At 46.3% G+C, this 16,871-nt stretch overlaps 1 protein-coding gene across 1 annotated transcript in view; it reads right to left on the bottom strand.

Moving 5' to 3' along the window:
* Positions 1–851: 851 nt before the first annotated feature.
* adcy5 (adenylate cyclase 5) overlaps positions 852–16,871 on the bottom strand; it is a gene marked incomplete at both ends in the record, with an annotated part of 122,185 nt that continues 106,165 nt past the window's right edge. The window contains 12 exons of the mRNA XM_084179519.1: positions 852–980; positions 1,301–1,425; positions 1,682–1,886; positions 2,833–3,096; positions 3,209–3,341; positions 5,335–5,510; positions 5,720–5,878; positions 6,153–6,269; positions 10,082–10,169; positions 10,934–11,031; positions 12,005–12,149; positions 13,011–13,033. Of these exons, the coding sequence (XP_084035645.1) occupies positions 852–980; positions 1,301–1,425; positions 1,682–1,886; positions 2,833–3,096; positions 3,209–3,341; positions 5,335–5,510; positions 5,720–5,878; positions 6,153–6,269; positions 10,082–10,169; positions 10,934–11,031; positions 12,005–12,149; positions 13,011–13,033 (1,662 nt within the window). The remainder of the gene's footprint in view (positions 981–1,300; positions 1,426–1,681; positions 1,887–2,832; positions 3,097–3,208; positions 3,342–5,334; positions 5,511–5,719; positions 5,879–6,152; positions 6,270–10,081; positions 10,170–10,933; positions 11,032–12,004; positions 12,150–13,010; positions 13,034–16,871) is intronic.

Here is a 16,871-nt window from a genome sequence, read left to right as displayed (position 1 = left end):
GTGCTGCTGTGCTGGCTGGCGATGGCCATGTTAGTATGTAGTATACCCATGGTTTGGAGAATTGCAATATCTGTACCACTTAACAGTACAACAGTGTACAAAGACAACATACATGGACTGTATGGACAAAAACAATTTGTTTTCACATATATACACTTATATATACACATAAAACAGTGTGTGTTTTACGTGTATATATGGTTTTCAGTGTCTTCATGCAGGGTTTGTTTGGAGCGACTTGGATACTTCAGCAGAATGTCTATGACGACACACGTAGTGTAGCCATTTCCTCAGAGAACCTTACAGAGACCTAAAGTACTGCGAGATGATTGGCTGTAAGCTGTTCCTTATCTCACACTCTGACTGGTGGAAATAAGACTGTGCGAGATTGCTGCTGTCATAATGTGTCTCTGTCTGCTGCAGTCTGATGGGACTTCTTTGGTCTCTTCAGCGAACCCAGGCCCTCTAAGCCCCTCCCTCTGTCTCTTTCCCCCAATCCGAGAGGAGGCTGGGTGGGGTCTCCTTCACTCTGGGCCAATCGGAGGCTGACCTGTGCAGGTAGGGAGGGGCTAAATGTAGGAAAAGGATTATGGGTGGGGGGCAGAAAGTTCCCCAAGCTAACACAGGTCTATGAGCCTGCCTGTCAAAGGCTTGGGGGTCAGCCCCCTTTAGTCCAACAGCCCTTTCCCCTGAGCCTTCTACTTCTCCTGCGCCAGTGTCAGTCTGTTACTGGGGCTGCTTCTGAATAGGCCGCGTCTGAAATGGCACCCTATTCCCTATGTAGTGCACTACTGGTCAAAAGTAGTGCACTATACATGGAATAGTGTGCCATTTCAGACACACCCTGGGTGTTAACTGCTGGGAGGTCCTCCAGTGAGGAAGTAGGTTTGCATCTCTCCTTTACCCTTCACCTTGACCAGGCCTCGGCACTCTAGTGTGTAGTTATAGGAGTTCAGCACATTGTACAGGTCAGAGGTCACCTGGCGGGAGAAAGAGAAAAGAGAGAGGTGGAGGAAGGGAATAAAGGGTAGAAAGTAAGACGTTTTAGTCATAAAGTGACACTGAGAAGATAGCAGTGTCCACATATCTTGATCATAGGCACACTGCCTCCACTTTCACACTACCACATGATAATATTCAAAATATATATATTTTTAAAAAGACCGCACACTGCAAGCTATGCTCCCATGTGCTTTATCAAAAATGTTCGAGCCTTAGGTCTTCATCATAGTCAGAAAAAGGTCACAGAACAAATCCTAGGTGTGTTATCAGTTTCTACCGTGCTGTGTCTGTGAGTTACCTGGATCCTGTCAGGTACGCCAGTGCTGTCCATGCGGCTGGCAACATTGACTGTATTCCCCCAGATATCATACTGGGGCTTCCTGGCCCCGATCACCCCAGCCACCACTGGACCCATGTTCAGACCTGCAGCAGGTGGACAGGGATATGGTTCAGGATGTTTTTAACAATATACACAGTATGTTCAATATCATTTTGGGGGGTTTTCAGGGTTATGGGCCAGCAGAGTTTTTTACAGGTTAGGTCACATTTTTACCATTACTCATTATACATTTTGTGAGGCACTATCGCTTAAGCATACCATTATACTCATGAATAACCAATTGTCACGTCAAAATAAACAACAAGGCAACAAAATTATCTTTCCCATAGGCAGCCTTACCGATCTTCATCTTGAAGTTATTGAAGGAGTGTTCGTTGATGTACTTCATCTGATCCATGAGTCTCATGGCATAGTCTGCCAGGGCTCTGATGTGTGAGCGGCCTTCCTTGTCGTAGGTAGAGTCGTTGAGGCCAGAGGCAGCCATGTAGGTACTGCCGATGGTCTTTATCTTCTCCAGCTGGCGGAACTGGTCCTCACTGATGATCTGGGGGAAGAAGAGGAGAATGGGGAAGTGAGTGGTGAGAGAAATACATTTACTACTTGGTTTGCTTGGGTTAATAGCATTGACATTGTTAGCTCTCTTTCAACATAACAGGGTCCAAGAATAGTCACTAGTACCCATAACGGTAGTTATATAAGGAGGAATATGATAGAAAAGAGATGCACGCACACACACACACACACACACACAAAGAGAAAGGCCCCTCTCTCCTCCTCCTCCCCCCTCCCCCCTCCTCATACCTCTCCTCCTCCTCCCCCCTCCTCATACCTCTCCTCCTCCTCCTCATACCTCTCCTCCTCCTCCCCCTCCTCATACCTCTCCTCCTCCTCCCCCCTCCTCATACCTCTCCTCCTCCTCCTCATACCTCTCCTCCTCCTCCCTCCTCCTCCCCCTCCTCATACCTCTCCTCCTCCTCCCTCCTCCTCCCCTCTCCTCATACCTCTCCTCCCCTTCCTCATACCTCTCCTCCTCCTCCCCCCTCCTCATACCTCTCCTGCTCGTCCCCCTCCTCATAACTCTCCTCCTCCTCCCTCCTCCTCATACCTCTCCTCCTCCTCCTCCTCCCCCCTCCTCATACCTCTCCTCCTCCTCCTCATACCACTCCTCCTCCTCCCCCCTCCTCATACCTCTCCTCTCCTCCTCCTCCTCATACCACTCCTCCTCCTCCCCCCTCCTCATACCTCTCCTCCTCCTCCCTCCTCCTCATACCTCTCTCCTCCTCCCCCTCCTCATACTGCTCCTCCTCCTCCTCCCTCCTCATACCTCTCTCCTCCTCCCCCCTCCTCATACCTCTCCTCCTCCTCCCTCCTCCTCCCCCCTCCTCATACCTCTCCTCCTCCTCCCTCCTCCTCCCCCTCCTCATACCTCTCCTCCTCCTCCCGCCTCCTCACCCCTCCTCATACCTCTCTCCTCCCCCCTCCCCTCTCACCTCATCAAAGTCTGCGATGATCTCATTGAGCAGCCTGAGACACTCCACTCCCTCGTTGTTGGCCTCCAGCTCTACGTAGAACTCAGAGAAGTTGGAGATGGAGGCGAACATGACGGCCACACACTCACAGGACTGGTAGTAGAGCTCGTCGTTCCGGCGCTCCCGTGCCAGGAAGTGGGCGGCCACATCTTTAGGGAGGATGTTGTGGAGGAGGCGACGGTTGTAGGCCTGTAGCTCCTCCATCTCCTCTTTCTCCTCTGTGGCCTGGAGGGAAGGAGGGAGGGAGGGAGGGAAGGAAGGAAGGAGGGAGGCAGGGAAAAGAGGTATCAATGACCTTGGATAGCCCAGACACACACACAGACACACACACACCTACCTGTAGTTTCCAGAGGAAGTCGAGTCTGGCTGTGGACTCCACCTGCTGGGCGTGTAGATACAAGGCCAGGACGAAGACAGTGATGACCACGGGAGTCATGATCTTCAGAGGGACCTTAGAGTCCATCACACAGCTAGACAGAGAGGACAGACACCAAAGATCAACTACAGATCAACTACAGAGATCAATTACAGGCCTGAGGCCACAGCACTCTTTAATCTATGTTATCTAATAACGTTAGATACTACATACCATTACTAAACAATATACAAGGTCACAACACTGTTTATCAATGTTATCTAACTACCTAAGGCATATGAAGTACCAGGAAGATCTATAGGATCAATCAATCAATCAAATGTATTTATAAAGCCCTTTTTATATCTGCAGATGTCACAAAGTGCTATACAGAAACACAGCCTAAGACCCCAAACAGCAAGCAATGCAGATGTAGAAGCACGGTGGCTAGGAAAAACTCCCTAGTAAGGCAGGAACCTAGGAAGAAACCTAGAGAGGAACCAGGTTCTGAGGGGTGGCCAGTCCTCTTCTGGCTGTGCCCGGTGGAGATTATAAGAGTACATGGCCATGTAAGGCCAGATTGTTCTTCAAGATGATCAAACGTTCATAGATGACCAGCAGGGTCAAATAATAATCACAGTGGTTGTAGAGGGTGCAACAGGTCAGTACCTCAGGAGTAAATGTCAGTTGGCTTTTCATAGCCGAGCATTCAGAGGCATTAAAGCTATAGTATAATGGATACAATTGATCTCAAATAATTTGTGTGTTTCAATTTGTTTAGTAGTGTTAAGCTACATAAATCTCACCTTGTTCCATTTATGTGCTCACTGTGAAGAGAAAACAAACAGAGCACATTTTAGGGAGAGGGAGAAGCAGGGCAACCGAAACCTCCACTTCATCTGAGAGACGGATAACTGTAGACAGCACCTGGCCCTGGACTAACCAACAGTCATCCATTACATTAAGTAAACGCAACACTAAACTCAGGAGAGGTTTGAATTTAAATCTGCTGCTTGCCTGTTGTAAATAACTGGCATGGTTTAGCGCAAGTCATTCGTCCACCCATTCATTCCTTTCAACTCAGTCTAAAATGTATCTACTGGGCAATTTACACTACCCAGAGTTCTTCTCATTTCTTCCATCATATCTAAAGCTAGGTGTACATCAGTAAATTAAGATATGAGAAATCTGACACGTTCCTGGTTTGCTCTGAATGCATTAGCATAAAATACTATTGAACATTTTCAATCCTGCAGTTACATACTCCTGCCACCCAAGCCATAGACGGTTCTGTCTGCTTCCGCATGGCAAGCGGTACTGGAGCGCCAAGTCTGACACCAACAGGCTCCTGAACAGCTTCTATCCCCAAGCCATAAGACTGCTAAATAGCTAACAAAATGGCTATACGGACTATCTGCATAGATCCTTTTTATTTGTATTTTTGCACTGACTCTATGCTCACTCACAACACACACTCACACACACATAACACGCCCACACATTCATATTGACTCTACACACGCACGCACACACACTCACATACAATCATCATATATGCTGCTGCTACTCTGTTTATCATATATCCTGATGCATAGTCACCTTACCCCTATACATACCTACCCCTACCACTCCAGTATCCCTGCACATTGTAAATATGGTATTGGAACTGACCCTGTATATAGCTTCATTACTTTTATCGTGTTCTTATTTCTATTTCTCGTGTGTTTTTGTTCTACTTTATTTTATAGTACTACTGGTATTGATGACTGCATTGTTGGGAAAGGCATTTCACTGTACTTGTGCACGTGACAATAAAACCTGTAATTTGAACTGTGAGAACCTGAGCCAGTACAAATCGCTACACAACACTGTACCGTTGTGGTAAAGTCGCCTCATGATCCCACAGAAACACATTAACTTATGTCACTAGTGTTGTGAAAGAAAGGTAGATACCGGCACACTGTTGAATGCTCCTGCAGTTTTATTGTGCAAGGTTTCTACCCAAAGGCTTCTGCGGGAGTATTCAACAATGTTAGGGTATCAATTTTCTTTCATGGCTTTACTTTTTTTTTGTACCTGCAAGTTAATGGATTTTCTAAAATACTCACATAGCGTTGGCCATGACCAGCAGGTCTACGTTGTCGAACAGGCTGACCTCTGGCACTTCCATGATGAGGACGTAGAAGATCTCGATGAAGAGCATGAGTAGGAGTTTACCTATACTGCTGACCTGCAGGAAGACTGAGCTGGCCAGCAGGCTCAACAACACACAGGAAGAGAAGTACTACAGAGGGAGAGAGAGAGGGAGAGAGGGAGAGAGGGAGGGTGCAGGGAGGAGAGGAGGTAGAGGGAGGGAGAGAGAAGGGGGAGGCCGAGAGGGAGTGAGAGAGACGTCAAACATTTGCAAATCTTTTAGCATGCCATTGTGAAATGAATTGGCCACTTCTGGCTCAAGCCCAGCTGGGCACGCACACCACACAAACACACACACACCTCAGGGAAGTTGCAGTTGGGTGAGGGGCTGCCACAGAAGCCGACTAGTGATTCAAGGGTGTAGTTGAGGCTGCGTGCATGGCAGGCGTTGACACTGCTGCGACTGATGTTCAGCTCCCAGCTCAGACAAGTCCTCAGGTCTCCAGTACTGCAGGTGAACTAGGGCGCAGAGGGCAGAGGTCAAATGGGGTTAACATGATTATGAATGAGAACTGGGCAGTGTTCAGTAGGCACGAAACATCTGAACTTGTCCAATAAGAAATACTTGTTTTTGTTTTCTGTTTGCAAAAATGTTTAGCTGCGGTGTGCCCTAATGAACACAACCCACAGATGTCAAACACTCATTAATGCATAAGCATGTAAGCTTTGCTGTCAGGGTTTTGCCCTTCAAATGATCTGTGCAACCATTTGGAGTGGAAGCTCAGGGACTTACAATGTTGATGAAGGCAGAGAGAAAGACCAGGATGATGGTGAAGACTCCCACCAGGGTGCTGTTGAGTCTGGACTGGACGATACTCTTGGACAGGGTCTGGAGAGGCACCGGGAAAAACTGTCCCGAGCGCAGGGGACGGAGGGAGAGGGCATGGTCAGTAGGTCAGTCTATTTCATCCCTGAGTTATTAGAGAATGTTGTGTTTGTATCCTATAGGCCACAATACCAGCTATGACTTTTGGCTGCAATTCAACTCATGTTGGTTGAAGTGCTGTCCTACTCCTCTTCCACAAAACCAGACTCAAATCAAATCAAATCAAATTTCATTGGCCACATGCGCCAGGTAGGTGCAGGTGCAGACATTACAGTGAAATGCTTACTTACAGCCCTTAACCAACAGTGCATTTATTTTTTAATAAAAAAGTAAAATAAAACAACAACAAAAAAGTGTTGAGAAAAAAAGACCAGAACTAAAATAAAATAACAGTAGGGAGGCTATATATACAGGGGGGTACCGGTGCAGAGTCAATGTGCGGGGGTACCGGCTAGTTGAGGTAGTTGAAGTAATATCTACATGTGGGTAGAGTTAAAGTGACTATGCATAAATAATTAACAGAGTAGCAGCAGCGTAAAAAGATGGGGTGGGGGGGGGGCAGTGCAAATAGTCCGGGTAGCCATGATTAGCTGTTCAGGAGTCTTATGGCTTGGGGGTAGAAGCTGTTGACAAGTCTTTTGGACCTAGACTTGGCACTCCGTTACCGCTTGCCGTGCGGTAGCAGAGAGAACAGTCTATGACTAGGGTGCTGTAGTCTTTGACAATTTTGAGGTCCTTCCTCTGACACCGCCTGGTATAGAGGTCCTGGATGGCAGGAAGCTTGGCCCCAGTGATGTACTGGGCCGTACGCACTACCCTCTGTAGTGCCTTGCGGTTGGAGGCCGAGCAGTTGCCATACCAGGCGGTGATGCAACCAGTCAGGATACTCTTGATGGTGCAGCTGTAGAATATTTTGAGGATCTGAGGACCCATGCCAAATCTTTTCAGTCTCCTGAGGTGGAATAGGCTTTGTCATGACCTCTTCACGACTGTCTTGGTGTGTTTGGACCATGATAGTTCGTTGGTGATGTGGACACCAAGGAACTTGAAGCTCTCAACCTGTTCCACTACAGCCCCGTCGATGAGAATGGGGGCGTGCTCAGTCCTCTCTTTTTTTCCTGTAGTCCACAATCATCTCCTTTGTCTTGGTCACGTTGAGGGAGAGATTGTTATCCTGGCACCACACGGCCAGGTCTCTGACCTCCTCCCTATAGGCTGTCTCATCGTTGTCCGTGATCAGGCCTACCACTGTTGTGTCGTCGGCAAACTTAATGATGGTGTTGGAGTCGTGCCTGGCCATGCAGTCATGTGTGAACAGGGAGTACAGGAGGGGACTGGGCACGCACCCCTGAGGGGCCCCCGTGTTGAGGATCAGTGTGGCAGATGTGTTGTTACCTACCCTTACCACCTGGGGGCGGCCCGCCAGGAAGTAATAAGGATCCAGTTGCAGAGGGAGGTGTTTAGTCCCCTTACAATGCATGCAGCATTTTCAACATATATACAGTATCATAACTGTAGTGTAGATCCTATAGAGATCGCATTTGACCTGGTGAGTTATGAAGAATACTCTTTGGAATTCTAAACCCCTCACTTACAGTGCCACAATGACAATATTATCAAAGCCGCTTACAATATATAAAAATCCCTAATTTAATCTCATCAGTATACAACTAAAGAAGATCATAAGCCTGTTGTTCTTCTTGTCTCCAATTCCCATTTAAGGGCTTATTTCATTTCTCCCAAGCCGGCCATCAGCCAATGAGGAGAAAGCAGGAAATGAAATATACACTGCTCAATAAAATAAAGGGAACACTAAAATAACACATCCTAGATCTGAATGAATGAAATAATCTTATTAAATACTTTTTTCTTTACATAGTTGAATGTGCTGACAACAAAATCACACTTAAATTATCAATGGAAATCAAATGTATCAACCCATGGAGGTCTGGATTTGGAGTCACCCTCAAAATGAAAGTGGAAAACCACACTACAGGCTGATCCAACTTTGATGTAATGTCCTTAAAACAAGTCAAAATGAGTCTCAGTAGTGTGTGTGGCCTCCACGTGCCTGTATGACCTCCCTACAACGCCTGGGCATGCTCCTGATGAGGTGGCGGATGGTCTCCTGAGGGATCTCCTCCCAGACCTGGACTAAAGCATCCGCCAACTCCTGGACAGTCTGTGGTGCAACGTGGCGTTGGTGGATGGAGCGAGACATGATGTCCCAGATGTGCTGAATTGGATTCAGGTCTGGGGAACGGGCGGGCCAGTCCATAGCATCAATGCCTTCCTCTTGCAGGAACTGCTGACAAACTCCAGCCACATGAGGTCTAGCATTGTCTTGCATTAGGAGGAACCCAGGGCCAACCGCACCAGCATATGGTCTCACAAGGGGTCTGAGGATCTCATCTCGGTACGTAATGGCAGTCAGGCTACCTCTGGCGAGCACATGGAGGGCTGTGCGGCCCCCCAAAGAAATGCCACCCCACACCATGACTGACCCACCGCCAAACCGGTCTTGCTGGAGGATGTTGCAGGCAGCAGAACGTTCTCCACGGCATCTCCAGACTCTGTCACGTCTGTCACGTGCTCAGTGTGAACCTGCTTTCATCTGTGAAGAGCACAGGGCGCCAGTGGCGAATTTGCCAATCTTGGTGTTCTCTGGCAAATGCCAAATGTCCTGCACGGTGTTGGGCTGTAAGCACAACCCCCACCTGTGGACGTCGGCCCTCATACCACCCTCATGGAGTCTGTTTCTGACCGTTTGAGCAGACACATGCACATTTGTGGCCTACTGGAGGTCATTTTGCAGGGCTCTGGCAGTGCTCCTCCTGCTCCTCCTTGCACAAAGGCGGAGGTAGCAGTCCTGCTGCTGGGTTGTAGCCCTCCTACGGCCTCCTCCACGTCTCCTGATGTACTGGCCTGTCTACCGGTAACGCCTCCACAGCAAACCTTCTTGCCACAGCTCGCATTGATGTGCCATCCTGGATGAGCTGCACTACCTGAGCCACTTGTGTGGGTTGTAGACTCCATCTCATGCTACCACTAGAGTGAAAGCACCGCCAGCATTCAAAAGTGACCAAAACATCAGCCAGGAAGCATAGGAACTGAGAAGTGGTCTGTGGTCACCACTTGCAAAACCAGTCCTTTATTGGGGGTGTCTTGCTAATTGCCTATAATTTCCACCTGTTGTCTATTCCATTTGCACAACAGCATGTGACATTTATTGTCAATCAGTGTTGCTTCCTAAGTGGACAGTTTGATTTCACAGAAGTGTAATTGACTTGGAGTTACATTGTGTTGTTTAAGTGTTCCCTTTATTTTTTTGAGCAGTGTATATAGAGCCCTCCAGGAACAACAACAACACAGCTATGACATCATTAGTCGGCTGCCGTTGTTCTCAAACATCTTTAACTGACAAAGCAGTAATACCCCTATTGTGAGCTTACGTCCACTTCAATCTTTCGCCCAATTACATACCAGTTCCTCTCTAAAGGCCTCACTAAGCAGTCTGACTCTGACTGTATCTCTCCGGGGGACTGCTGCTCTCAGGGCAGTTAAAAATCAATACCATCCACCAAGCAGGTTTACCTGCTGTGTGATTGGCCCAGTCATGCTGTGGAAACAGACCTGTTATACTGTGTGATACAACATTCCCAGACAGCCACAGAGAGCTCCCACTGCGCCAGTGCGTCAGGCTAAGGGATAGAGCTATATGGGTACTGGATAGATGGGCATTGCGTCGCCCATTGTCTTGTGGTATAGACATCGACGTCATAGTATGAGGAAGCTTCCGAACACAAACAAATTCCTGGGAAAACCTAAGTACTCACCCCAAAGCAGGAGTAGACTGCTGAGACAAACATGACAGCCATCAGGATGATCAGACAGGTGGTGTAAAACCCAATCATCAGAGTGGAGCTGAGGAAGAACAGCGAGAGAGAGAGGGAGAGAGTGGTAGGATAAATATGAGTAAATACGTCTGAGACCGTGAGATAAAAGGATAAAGGAAAAGGGGATAATAAAAAAGGAATGGTGAAGAAAATATCAATACAGAGGGAGTGAAGGAGAGAGAGAGAGAGAGAAAGATAGAGGGGTACACACTTGAGGAGCATCCTTGAGAATGAACAAACAGCCAGCTGCCGGCAGCCCCAGCGGTACCCATCAGCCCCTCCGGCAGAGGAGGAGGAAAGGTGGTGACAGCAGGTGACGGGACATTTATTAATGTCTGGGCCAAGTCCCTGTACTGGGCCAGTCTGGGACTGCCTGTCCTGGGTCCCCTCAAGTACCAGCTTCATCTAGGTACTGTCTATCTCAGTCTCCTCCTCTACTCATCCCCAAAGCCCTGCCCTCAGCCCAGGAAGACCTAGGGCTCCAGGTTGTGAATGATATGGGAGATATGCACTGTTGTTCACTAGTAGAGAATTATTCAGCACTTACTGTGGTACTATACTGTATGAATTACCACTAGGAGAGATTCAGTACTTACTGTGGTACTATACTGTATGAATATCCACTAGGAGAGATTCAGTACTTACTGTGGTACTATACTGTATGAATATCCACTAGGAGAGATTCAGTACTTACTGTGGTACTATACTGTATGAATATCCACTAGGAGAGATTCAGTACTTACTGTGGTACTATACTGTATGAATATCCACTAGGAGAGATTCAGTACTTACTGTGGTACAATGACGATCTGGATGAAACATATGAAGAGGAAGACAAGAGATGCACAGGCCACGTACGCTCCAAATCTGGAGTCCACTTGTTTGGAGTACTGAAGGAGAAACGGAAATGGAAGAATATAAGAGAAGAAAGGTAAACAGAGGCTGGCTGACTGCTTCACATCTCACTTCAAACCCTTTTGTACAGTATACTGACACAACAGCATGGTAAGGGTTACACAGCTGAACTGCAATCCATAGCCTAATGTATGGTACTCAGGAGGTAAATTATGAGATCTGTATGTGGACAGGTAATGGAGGAAAACAACGGCAGTGATTATCTCTCCCACAAAAGACTGGGCTATTGGCTGGGGGCAGACACACTGAGAGAGGGATTTTGATCCCCTCTATGTAGCCACTATACAGCCCACCATACCCCACCCTCAGCGGGGTTGTCAGAAATCGGAAGCATCCGGTTTTCAGGGAAAAGCAGAGAAGAGGCAAAGCCTGAAAACTGTATGCTTCCAACCCTGCTCAAGCGTTTATTTTACGTCTGTTACGTTAGGGTAACCAGACCCTGACGAGAGAGAATGACAGATGGATGAGAGAGACAGAGGGAGAGGAGAAATACAGCAGGTTGAAAATGGGGCCTCTCTGCCTCTTCTCTTTCAGTCGGCTTTCACCCTCTCTCGCCTTCCCTCTCACCTTTTATGTATCTTCTCTTTTAACCAAATCATTTTTACCACTCTCTCTCTCCCACTCTCCCTTCATTTAAGCTTTAATTGACATGCCCTGGATATGTCAAACCAGTGAGTGGTGTAGCAATTTGTAGCAGAATTGCATTTTTCAATTTTTACTGACCATGACACCTGACAAGGAAAAATCCCTTAGTTATAGACTAACACTAAACCTTTTTCCTGGTCAAGCCTTGTAGTCAGGAAAAACCCAAGGCCCTGAGTTTGACAATCAATTCTGACACAAACGAATACACTGCTCACTCGTTTGACATATCTACTGCTAAAGATCTATCCAGAAAATTCACTCAGAGTCCTAGTCTGATTATGTGGAGTCACTTCCCGTCAGTACCTTCTTCTCCAGGTCTGGTTCTCTGAAGGTCAGCAGGAACTTCTTGACGTGTTCGGAGCGTAGCCGGTCGATACTCCTGGCGTCGATGGCTCTCCCTAGGAACTCGTCCACCTCGTCCTCTGGGTTCAGGTTTTCCTGCGTGTTTCTGAAAATGAAATGTCTAGATAACACAAGACGAGGAGACACTTTTTTGTTTTCTGTTTCAGGCCATCACAAGAGGTCCTATGTCTCTATGGGCCAGCCCGCCCCCAGTCCCGCAACCACAACCACACGCAACAACCACAACTTAACTCCACACCTCACCACAGAACTGCATCACCTCAATCAAGTGTGGCCATAACAAGCAAAGTGATTGAGATCATCAGACCACTGTCATCATGTTAGTTTGATTGGACTAATCAGTCGTTGAATCAGCAGTGTATTGTTTGATTGCATAAATTACAGAGGCAATCTGGCCTATTGTCAGTGGATCAGTGGACAAGTTCAAACCAGGTGATTAGAATGTTTTATGAATAACAGACAGCATACGTTAAAGTGAGTTTGGGAAGACACTGAGATCACTGTCCACTCATGGGTATGAATGTCATGGCCATGTCATACAAGAAACATGGCGAGTTGGATGTTCTGGTCGTGTTTTCGATTGCTATGCTGTGTATTATAATAATATAATAATAATATGCCATTTAGCAGACGCTTTTATCCAAAGCGACTTACAGTCATGCGTGCATACATTTTTGTGTATGGGTGGTCCCGGGGATCGAACCCACTACCTTGGCGTTACAAGCGCCGTGCTCTACCAGCTGAGCTACAGTAGTGAAAGCCGACTATTATAGCTACAGTAGTTTAATTCTGTGACTGCCACACACCTATCCAGATAATTTAAAGATCTATGGCTTTGATACTGCCATTTTGTCTTTAGAAACCCTGAAAACATGACCTGCAGCAGAAGGCAGCCCACCACCTTGACTCACAGGAGGCGAGATGGGGAGAAGGGTTCTCTACTCACTTGTCCTTGGGGTCTTCAAATCCCTAGAAGAGAGAAGAAAAGAGCAGAACAGAGTGTTAGCTGACTGGAAAACATCTGCAAACAGAGAAGCTTAAGTGGTGCTTGAGTTTCTTTAGAAGAGAAAGAGGTAGGATCCATCCACACAGTCAGGTGTTGACAAAAGATTGAGCGTCAACCACCAAGACAAGAGACTGACACCTCTGCCAGCTTCATTTCTGCCCAAGCTCTCAGCTCAAGATGCTAAAAACAACAACAGAAGCTCCATCCCAAACGGCACCCTATTCCCTCCCTACATAGTGTACTGCTTTGACCAGGACCCATAGAGCTCTGGTCAAAAGTAGTGCACTATATAGGGAATAGGGTGCCATATCGGACACATTCAAAGTTGAGAACAACAGCTAGCCAGGCATCTTCCTGGGGAGATGAGTCAATAGTGCTTCTATAGAAGACTGTCTGCCTGTCATAAGACCATTGAGGGGGTCTCTCTGAGCCTTCATTAAAGCTTGACACTGATAATTATACCAGCAGGGTGGTTAGTGTTGCTTACCACACACCTAATTCATAATAATGTATGTTTATTTATTTACATCACATGGGGCTCTATTTGAACAAACCTAACGCAATGGTAAATTAAAGTGCTGGCAGTAGTGCTATAGGTCCCTGGTGTGTCAGAAATATAGCTGGCAGTGGTGCAAAAGGGCTAAGTTTTGATGAATAAACAAATTGTAGGTATGACGAGGGCTTGGACACTCACTGGCCATTCAGCACATTCCGTGGCTTAATACTGCATGCGTTTGTCTCAAGTTCTGTAGGTTATTGACGGTCTTTGCGTTGTCAACAACTCCAATTCGGCTGAGGGACAGAATATTCTCATCCTGGTCCATTGTGGATTGATATTACAGTTTATTGAATAGCATAGGCTAAAGTAACGAGTAATGTCAACAACAACAAAAAAACATCCAGTGTTAGCTCAATAGCCTATGTTTGGAGTGTTGGCAGTAAACATTGTTGTAATTGGCTTCAATGAGCTATAGCCGAACCTACATGTCTCTACACATCACACTTAAAATCAAAAATACTAGGCTCACGTAAATTGTATTGTATGTGTGAGGCACGTTCTCAATAAGCAAAATATAGCCTAGGCCTAATGTTGATACTGCATTATATAGGACTGAATCATTTAAATACATTTGGAGGAGCGCGTCTTTGGTAACCGGATGAGAGGCGCTCTTTGGAGATGGGGATGGATACTTGAACAAGCTAAACGAAGTATGCAGGTAGGTATACGTGTGTATGTTTTAGGATGTGCATTATATTAGAAATTCAAGGCACTCTGACAAATAGACCATTTAAACACCTTTTATGGGCTACTTTGCAAGCCAGGATAAATAAGACATGACGCATTGCTGTTAACCCAGCCTTAGTAGCCTAGGGCTAGGGTAAGGGTAGCCTATGGAGGGCTTGATATAAAACGGAAAACAAGCAATATGTTTTTTTAAAACAACAACAATATTTCTAAATAGGATGGGGTCAGAAGCATGATAGCATAAATCACTTCTCTCGTTCCATGGCACTGTGTGCACACGTAGGCCTAAATGTCTTTACTAATAACATTCACACGTCTATACCAAATACTAGGCTCATGTCAATTCGATTATTGCCTATGTGCATTATAGGACGACTGAATAGTTTGGAGGCGCGCGTCTTTGGTAATCGGACGAAGGTGGGGAGAACAAGTATTTGATACACTGATGATTTTGCAGGTTTTCCTACTTACAAAGCATGTAGAGGTCTGTAATTTTTATCATAGGTACACTTCAACTGTGAGAGACTGAATCTAAAACAAAAATCCAGAAAATCACATTGTATGATTTTTAAGTAATAATTTGCATTTTATTGAATGACATAAGTATTTGATCACCTACCAATCAGTAAGAATTCCGGCTCTCACAGACCTGTTAGTTTTTCTTTAAGAAGCCCTTCTGTTCTCCACTCATTACCCGTATTAACTGCACCTGTTTGAACTCGTTACCTGTATAAAAGACACCTGTCCACACACTCAATCAAACAGACTCCAACCTCTCCACAATGGCCAAGACCAGAGAGCTGTGTAAGGACATCAGGGATAAAATTGTAGACCTGCACAAGGCTGGGATGGGCTACAGGACAATAGGCAAGCAGCTTGGTGAGAAGGCAACAACTGTTGGCGCAATTATTAGAAAATGGAAGATGTTCAAGATGACGGTCAATCACCCTCGGTCTGGGGCTCCATGCAAGATCTCACCTCGTGGGGCATCAATGATCATGAGGAAGGTGAGGGATCAGCCCAGAACTACACGGCAGGACCTGGTCAATGACCTGAAGAGAACTGGGACCACAGTCTCAAAGAAAACCATTAGTAACACACTACGCCGTCATGGATTAAAATCCTGCAGCGCACGCAAGGTCCCCCTGCTCAAGCCAGCGCATGTCCAGGCCCGTCTGAAGTTTGCCAATGACCATCTGGATGATCCAGAGGAGGAATGGGAGAAGGTCATGTGGTCTGATGAGACAAAAATAGAGCTTTTTGGTCTAAACTCCACTCGCCGTGTTTGGAGGAAGAAGAAGGATGAGTACAACCCCAAGAACACCATCCTAACCGTGAAGCATGGAGGTGGAAACATCATTCTTTGGGGATGCTTTTCTGCAAAGGGGACAGGACGACTGCACCCTATTGAGGGGAGGATGGATGGGGCCATGTATCGCGAGATCTTGGCCAACAACCTCCTTCCCTCAGTAAGAGCATTGAAGATGGGTCGTGGCTGGGTCTTCCAGCATGACAATGACCCGAAACACACAGCCAGGGCAACTAAGGAGTGGCTCCGTAAGAAGCATCTCAAGGTCCTGGAGTGGCCTAGCCAGTCTCCAGACCTGAACCCAATAGAAAATCTTTGGAGGGAGTTGAAAGTCCGTATTGCCCAGTGACAGCCCCGATACCTGAAGGATCTGGAGAAGGTCTGTATGGAGGAGTGGGCCAAAATCCCTGCTGCAGTATGTGTAAACCTGGTCAAGACCTACAGGAAACGTATGATCTCTGTAATTGTAAACAAAGGTTTCTGTACCAAATATTAAGTTCTGCTTTTCTGATGTATCAAATACTTATGTCATGCAATAAAATGCAAATTTTTGTTTTAGATTCTGTCTCTCACAGTTGAAGTGTACCTATGATAAAAATTACAGACCTCTACATGCTTTGTAAGTAGGAAAACCTGCAAAATCAGCAGTGTGTCAAATACTTGTTCTCCCCACTGTATTTTAAAGCACTCTTAGTAGACCATTTAACCCACCTTTATTTGTAGGCTAAATTACTTGGCTAATGGCCAGGATAAAAAGACCCACCTATGCGATACTGCTCAACCAGGCTTGATTAAGGGGAGGGTAGGCTATGTTTGGTTTTTAATTAAACTAAACGAACTGGGGGGAAACTAAAATAGTTTTATGTTTCTAAATATGAGATTTGTCAGCACAAAAGGCTCATCTCTCTTCCATGGGCACTGTGTGTCATGGCTGGATAGGCTTCGCTTCCGCTCTCAAAATCCATTCCATTATCAACTGCATTAACGTTAAGACCTGCTTTTTGTGGGTCTTAAAACTTCTCATTAGTGCTGCATGAAATAGTCACTTTGCGCTTGTTTTTAAGGACACACCTCAGATATTGCGCAAGAGAGCTGATGTTAGACAGATAAATTGCCGAACCTGGTTTTAGGGCTGGAAAATTCCAGTGCAGCAGTTTTTTACATGACAAAATTGCAAAGTTCCTCTTGCGCCTCCTTAGAGCCAGCTGAAAATAGAGACCATTAGGTGAAATGAAGAGTTTCTAAA

This window comes from Coregonus lavaretus, assembly GCF_964263955.1.
Source record: "Coregonus lavaretus genome assembly, chromosome: 16".
NCBI lineage: Eukaryota > Metazoa > Chordata > Actinopteri > Salmoniformes > Salmonidae > Coregonus > Coregonus lavaretus.
Note: the sequence above shows the minus strand (reverse complement) of the source record. Positions and strands in the feature narration are given on the sequence as shown.